At 42.1% G+C, this 7,574-nt stretch overlaps 1 protein-coding gene across 1 annotated transcript; it reads left to right on the forward strand.

Moving 5' to 3' along the window:
* The first annotated feature begins 263 nt into the window (after positions 1-263).
* phlda1 (pleckstrin homology-like domain, family A, member 1) lies at positions 264-3,834 on the forward strand. The gene is made up of 3 exons (XM_054624804.1): positions 264-844; positions 2,032-2,205; positions 3,518-3,834. The coding sequence occupies exon 1, from the start codon at positions 338-340 to the stop codon at positions 803-805; it is 468 nt and encodes a 155-aa protein (XP_054480779.1). The 5' UTR covers positions 264-337; the 3' UTR covers positions 806-844; positions 2,032-2,205; positions 3,518-3,834.
* The last annotated feature ends 3,740 nt before the right edge of the window (positions 3,835-7,574 follow it).

A 7,574-nucleotide genomic window follows, 5' to 3' on the forward strand; every position in this document is an offset into this window, starting at 1 on the left:
ATCTCAACTGCTGCTTTGTGTATTGGGCAGTATAGTCCCAAAATGATCAGTGCACTTTAAAAAAAAAAATACAAAATGACAAGTCTTTATCATTGTTTATATTCTTATTAGGCTGTTGTTGTTTTCAGAGAGTCAGGAGGCTGGGTGCCACTGAGGGGGCGGTGCACCTCTCACACACACACACACACACACACACACACACACACACACACACACACACACAGAGACCAGCAGCCAGACAGCCAGCCTCTCTCTCTCTCTCTCTCACTACTCACCGCCACATCTCATGTCTCCGCCTGCTCCGGGATAGGTGGAAGCCTGAAGAGTCCGGGCGAAGATGCTGGAAAACGGGAGGAAGGTGTTCAAGGAGGGTCTGCTGGAGAAGCGCAGCGACGGGCTGCTGCAGCTCTGGAAGAAGAAGCACTGCGTCCTGACCGAGGATGGCGTGCTGCTGCGGCCGCCGAAGCAGCAGCAGCACGACCAGCAGCACCACCACCACGGAGGAGGAGGAGGAGGGGACGCCGGCAAAGTCAAGGAGCTGCACTTCTCCAACATGAAGACGGTGGACTGCGTGGAGCGGAAGTCCAAGTACGTGTACTTCACGGTGGTCATGGCGGAGGGGAAGGAGATCGACTTCAGGTGCCCGCAGGACGAGGGCTGGAACGCGGAGATCACCTTGCAGATGGTCCAGTACAAGAACCGACAGGCGATCCTGGCCGTCAAGTCCACCCGGCAGAAGCAGCAGCTGCTCGTCGTGCAGATGCCCGGACAGAAGACGGTCCGCAGCTCGCCGCACGTGGCGTGACCTGCGGCGAGACCCCCGGACATTGGCGCACCAATGGCGGTAAGACAGAGAGGGAAATTGAGGAGGGAAGGGTGGGTGGGGGGCTCCACCTGGGGATCAACTTGCAAATGAAGGACCCGTGTTTCTGGATGTGTTTGTGCTAAGAGGACGTCTGGTTTCATCGTATGCTACAGTCCTCTCAGATCAAACCCTGAGAGGATGTTCTGGGACGGAATCGTACAAAATGTGGATTTATGGCGAAAAGAAAAGTTTGGGAGCCTCTGCTGTAGGCCTGCTTATACGTCCTCTTCATGGAGGTGACATAAGGTGGATGTCCATTCGCAGGCAGGTTTGATCTTTAACACAAGAAGGGCTTCCCCTTATCCATGACATGTGGCTTTACGCGCAGAGATAGATATATTTAATGATTAATAGTTGAAACCAACACTGGGTAAATTAATATTTCTTTATATAATCCATTTAAAATGAGATTATCGCGTGAATCCATATTTGAGCATGTTGAAGTCCGCGGATTTAAAATTGAAACTCCAAATTATGCGTAAAGACGCGCAGATTGTGCGCAATAATCAGAGGCGGTCAGGTGAATCCCCGGCTGTTTTTAAGGTTATGCACACAAATTTACTTCCAAATGTATACTCTCACACAGTCAGCAATATGTGAGCCAAGTGTACGAGCCTAAGAGTCCCTCTGCATCTCTACTCGTGTGGCACATGGCGGTTTGTTGACACACCAATGGACCAAAAACCCAGAAACAATGTGGTCAGATGTTATTATTCTGTCATGTGATAAACTGGTGGAAACTCTGGAGCTGCCAGTGCTTTGATTTGAAGGGATTACTTTGTTTAAAAGTCAAAGAGGACAAATTGAAAAAAACAAACATTTTTCAGAGTTTATTTTTGGTGTCTGACCAAAATGTTATATGAAAGGGTTCCAAGGGAGATTGGACTTATGATCTCAGTATATCTAAAACCCTGGCTACGGTTCTCCACGGTCTCACATATGCTTATTTATCTTATGTATGAAAGAAAGGTATCCTCATTTAAAACTTTCACATAAAGAAAGGAGGAACATTTTTTCCACTATGTCGGTGTGAGCTTGATGCTGACCGTTGAAATTAAATGAGCAGTTATATTGTTATATTGAGTCCATGATTCCAGTGACTTTGGATGTGCCTCCTGTTTCAGACCCCATCAGTCTGCAGCCTGTCTAATTGATTGCATCCGCAGGTTAATTGGACACTGTTGGAGGATGAAAATCGACAAGGGCCTCTCCCTGCGGCTTCACCACATACCTCCACTCTCCAGGAGAACCCCTCTTCCATGCGGTGGTGTCCACATACCAGCGTCCCCCTTTTCAATGGAGAGACTTCTTTTCACAAAAGACTGATGGACAAAAAGCATGTGAGAACACAACTGTACTCTACTGTTGCGATGGGTTAATCCCTTATTTATTAGATGTATATATATTTTGTATAAAAAAATGTTACGTTTGTTGATGAATGTTCAGTGTGTTTGTGCTAGAGTGGAAAAAGTAAAACTCCGAATTGGTTCATAGCCCACATGTTACACACAAAGTCCATTGGGAATCAGCTTACATATAGTTAGTTATTTAAGGATGGTTGCTGTAGGTTAGTCACATCACCTCATTACTGGTAAAATGTGTCATTGATCATGTTTTTATTTTTCTACTGAACCAAAGAATCATTTCATTATGTCTACTCTCTGGTGCAGTGTTACAGCTCAGAATATACTAAATACTATAGATATATGATGAGTTATATGCTTGATTTATTATAAGCCACAGCACATCTTCGTATTTTCATTGTGCACATCAATCGTTTTCCAACATTCATAGATAACTAAGCTATATCTTGATTTCTTGTGAGTCTTAAATCTTAGAAAGATAGCCTACCAGCTTATTACCATCAGTTTGTTTTAAGTGGCTACAGAGAGGAGCTTAGTTTTTATAGTGTGTAAGTAACATGCACAGTTGGGTTTTGACTGCTCTAAAGGCAAATTCATTGGTTGCATTAAATCTTAGTGGGTGGGGACAGATAAGCAATGTTTTCTGGCTTTATACTGTAGTGTGAAACCAAAAGATGGAGGAAACCAAAAAACTTGCTTACTGTAAATTAGCTTCTGAGCTAACTAGCTTGCACTCTGTAAATTACCTACTGTTCAAACAAGTGTGCTTACTGTAGGTTAGCTTCTGTGCTAACTAGCTTGCTTACTGTTAGTTAGCTACGGTGCTTGCTATCTTACTTACTGTAAGTTGGCTACTTTGCTAACTAGTCTGCTTATGGTAAGTTGGCTACTCTGCTAATATGCTTACTTAAAAGTTAGCGACTGTGCTAGCTAGCTTTGTCACTTAAACACTGTTCTTACTAGCTGGATTACTGTAAGTAAGCTACTTTGCCAGCTAGCTCGTCAGTAAGAAATCTTTCATGATGTGTAATTATGAATCTTCTTGGCCCTCCCCCACCCACTGACATGTACCACAACCAATGACAATATATCTGTCACTAGCAGCGCTGCTTCTCCGACAGTTCATACAACTATATCTCAAACCTGCTACTTCTATACTGGAAGTTATGAAAGCTATTTCTTTTAAGGAGAAAATAATCTGACTGTTGTGCAAGTGAAGACGGTGATATACAGGGCAACATTTAGTGGAATGTGACAGGTAACGGCTCCCTCTGTTGTTGTTTTTCAGGACGGTGGGATCTAGTTCTGTCAGGAAACATTATTATCTAACTATGGCTCATGTTATTTCCTTTTTTGCTGGAAAGTGTTTTTCCCACTGCTTTCCCCCCTTATACCAGTGTACCACAGCCAAACCAACACATGCCATGGTGTTGTTGTCATCTCCCACACAGGGTAATAGCCGTGCCCTTTATCTAATGTGACTGGTGCGATACTTCTCCAACATGCCTTCCTGTTGCCATCATTACACAAACAGTTATAGCTGTGCCCTTTGTAGCCACTGTCCAATTTCTTATTTCAATGTGAGATCTATTTTCATACCTCGAAAAAGACACATTCCATTAAAAGAAAACAAAAAAACAACAACGGTATCTCGTGTGGTTTCTTTCCGTCTCCTACACAGCATGCATAAGTGTCAGAGCCCTGGGGTTCAGCAGGGTCATTGAAACGACCTGTTTAAGTAGCTGCCGCACTGTCGGTCTCTGGCCTTTCATTGCTTTACAACCTCTGAACCGCTCACCCCCTATTTCCTGGTCTAAAAGTAGAAGCCATGTGGAGAATTGGGTTTCACTGCCAGTTGTTGCCGCTCAGATACACTGCCAGCGCGTAATGTCAAACCCACACGCGGCCCCGGCTACTCTCCTGTCTTAACGCTGAGCTAATTCAATTAAAGCAGTGCTCATGACGGCATCCTGTCTGACACATGGAGGGGGAGCTGTCGCCGGAGAGGAACGTTGCTGTAAGGAAGCAGCTTGTCTCTCTAAATATTGAAGACTGGGCCATAGAGTCAAGTCCGATCCCAGTCTTTCATTACTGCATTTTAAAATGTTAAATAGTCTCACTGGTGCAATCAGGACCAGTAATGGAAATGCGTTTTTATTTTTGACATTTAACAGGGGCTCTATTCTAGAATGAAAGCAGAAATATTAAGCCACTTTTGTTGAGGAGCTGCTGCTGTGACCACATGTGGCAATTACATGAATGTTAAAAACCTAGTGGCAGAAATATAAAGTACATCATTATTCACAAGCCCCCATGAACCCTTATTAATGGGTCAATACACGCTGAATAATAATCTTTGTAAAAGCATGTAATTTTGCACAAATTATACGTAAAGTACAGATAAAGTTTAATTATAGAAGTACTCTTTCAGTGAATTAACTCAAATTAAGCATAATGTGCAATTTGTCTACAGGCTTGTGCACAATTTAACATACATGGAGAGAGAAGTTTTCAATAATAGATTCATGGTGAATTCATTTTTACTTGTGTTTGTATAGTGCACCTCTTTACAGGACATACATGTGGACATAAACAACTACTCTTAATGTTAACATAAACAACTCTCAAAGCTTAGTAAAATTACTACCAAATATCAGAACTTTACAGGAAACTTCTAGACATAATGGAACAGTGAATGATAAATAAAATAGATATTGTCTGCAGTGTGGTACTGTTCTCAAATGAACCCACAAAAGGGGACAAAAGCTGAGTGAGGACATGATAAATTTGTCTTGTTGACATCACTCCAACACAGCGGTGTGTCTCTTTGAACTGCCCAGCGGCAGCTGTTCTTCAAACTTTACATAAGAAGCCTCTGTAGCTCCATCTTGGCATGTAAGTTGACTGCCAACTTATTTGTCACCATCACATCTCTCTTTGATCCGGGGGGGATAGGCGCTTGTGACAGCAGGTGCATGTGACTCTAAGTGACTTCCAAAGAGCTTTTAAACCAGGTCTGCAGGGTCCGTCCTGTAACCTCACCTCTTGTGTTTCACCATAGATGATCCCAGTTTGACCTGTTGACCTCTGGCAAGATAGAACCATTTGAGTTCTACTTTTTGGAGATTAAGTACCTTTTGGTTAAGATGAGTCTTGCACACTGTTCTTGAATTTAAGATGCTTCTACAATCAGTACACCAATCGAACATGTCAGTACCCAAGTTATTTCTTAAAGAATAAAGTTGTTGACATTATTTTTAATACCTTCAATGAATCCCACCAAAAGACCAATACTTCTTGACTTCCCTACTCTCACTGTGGCACTCAGCCCAAAGCCCATTGGTTTCTGTTGAAGATACCACCTAACCTCACAAATATATATATTTTTAAATTAAGCTCAGTAATTTCCTTAAACAACTGGGCACTGTTGTTTTTTACCACATGCTACTTTAACTGAAGGAAATGGTTCATTTATTGGATACTATTTTCAGCTGCGAATTAATACACATTTGGTGCTCTAGTGAGTATTCACAGCAGCAGAGCAGTCTATTTCGGATTGAGTCAAAATCAACTACAGTGCATCTATACATTGTAATAAAAGTACATGTCACCCAGTGTAACAGTGAGGCTACAGAGGTAGACGATATATAAACATTGGTTTAGGTCTTTTCATGGTTTTTGTCGGGGGAAAATATAGATTAGAGGCCACAATGCTTCGTCAGAAGTGCTTGTTACATTTTTTTCAGTATGGAACCATAGTGTAAAACAAAACAAAATGAAATACAGCACATGTTAAATGAGGCAGGAACTGTAGCATCAAGCTGATCTGATGGAAGAACAAGCCATACTGACTGGCTTCATAGTGGCCTTTCTGGTTGGGTGGCAGTCTTTGGCCCATTCCGGGCAACAGCAGACAATCATGATGAAGTCACGTTGACGGACATGTCTGCCTCTCCAAGCCTGTGTGTCCCTCTCTTCTCTGGACACACTCACACAGTGGGTTGCATAAACTCAACACCGACTTATTTGTCCCTTCCCCGTGGCATCTTGTCAGTGACGGGCCTCTGTCACACAGTGTCTTTGATTTTTTTTTGTCCTTGAATATGAAGATTTCAAACATTCCCCTCAGATCTTGACTCAAATCTGTTAGCACAGACCAGAGACCAACTCTTACATGCAATGCTAATACGTGCCCTGGATCTTTGGCTCTGCGGTGAGTCCATCCCATAAACAGATCATTTGTATGTATGCCACAGTGCTGTCTGTCAGATGGTGCATGGAAGCTGTCATGCCTTGTTGATTTTATAGTGCTGCATTCACGTGTTTATAAATGCCAGGATATTCCAAGTAATCAATAACCTTTCCAGGATCCATTGTATCTGATTAGGACTGAATGACATTATGAGCACTGCAGTGCAAGAGTGCCTCAGAGGGTTATTGATCCATTAACTTAATATCACTGAAAGGTGTGAGCAGGCTTGTTATCTTAGGCACCTGTTGGGAGTACTGTGATATAAAGGTCAACAGTGATTCCATTTGTTTGTCCAGTAGTATTTAAGGTTCTATGCTAATGCTCCATAGTCTAACATCAAGATGGTGCTAAGCCATCTATTAGTTTGAATTCATTTCTGGTGTGTTACCATCCACATGGCAATGCTGTGGGCATTTGCAAGAAAAGATGACACCTAGAAGTAACTGATGCAGCACACCTGGTAGAGGCCATGGGAGCAGTGGGGGAGATGTTGTACCTCAAGGGATGAATTGGTTAGTTTTTTAAATAACATATTTTTGTATTTGAAGTAAATTATTTGTTCAATTTTCACATTACTCTCTGATGACAAAACTTTTGGTGCCAAAATCTGACCTTTCTGTGTTCATTAAATGATCAATCTTTTGAAGCAAATTTATTTTAGTATATTAAACATACAGTGAGCCATTTCTAAAACCAATGGATAAATTAAAAGTCAGTTGAGTGACAAGACTTTTGTCAGGGACTGTATGCACTATTTTTCATAGACTGCTTAAATATGGACGTAGTCTCCGTGACGTCACCTATAGGTTATTCTCAAATAGTGGAACATCTGTCTGTAGGGCATAGCTTAAAATTTCAAATTCGAAATGCCAAAAAAAAGAGTATTAATGAGTGATTTTTTTGGTCACAACCAACTATAACTCAAAGCAAATAAAAATAATAAATATATAAATAAAATATTTTCCGCTTGCGTGGAACGGATCAGGCAGTGTCATAAAATAAGTTACATTCTCAGCATGCACTGATATCTACGCATGCGCAGAACGGATCGGGTACGGGCGGCTCCGGCCGGCGCCATCTTGGCTGTGACGAC

This window comes from Anoplopoma fimbria, chromosome 23 (genome assembly GCF_027596085.1).
Source record: "Anoplopoma fimbria isolate UVic2021 breed Golden Eagle Sablefish chromosome 23, Afim_UVic_2022, whole genome shotgun sequence".
Classification (NCBI taxonomy): Eukaryota; Metazoa; Chordata; class Actinopteri; order Perciformes; family Anoplopomatidae; genus Anoplopoma; species Anoplopoma fimbria.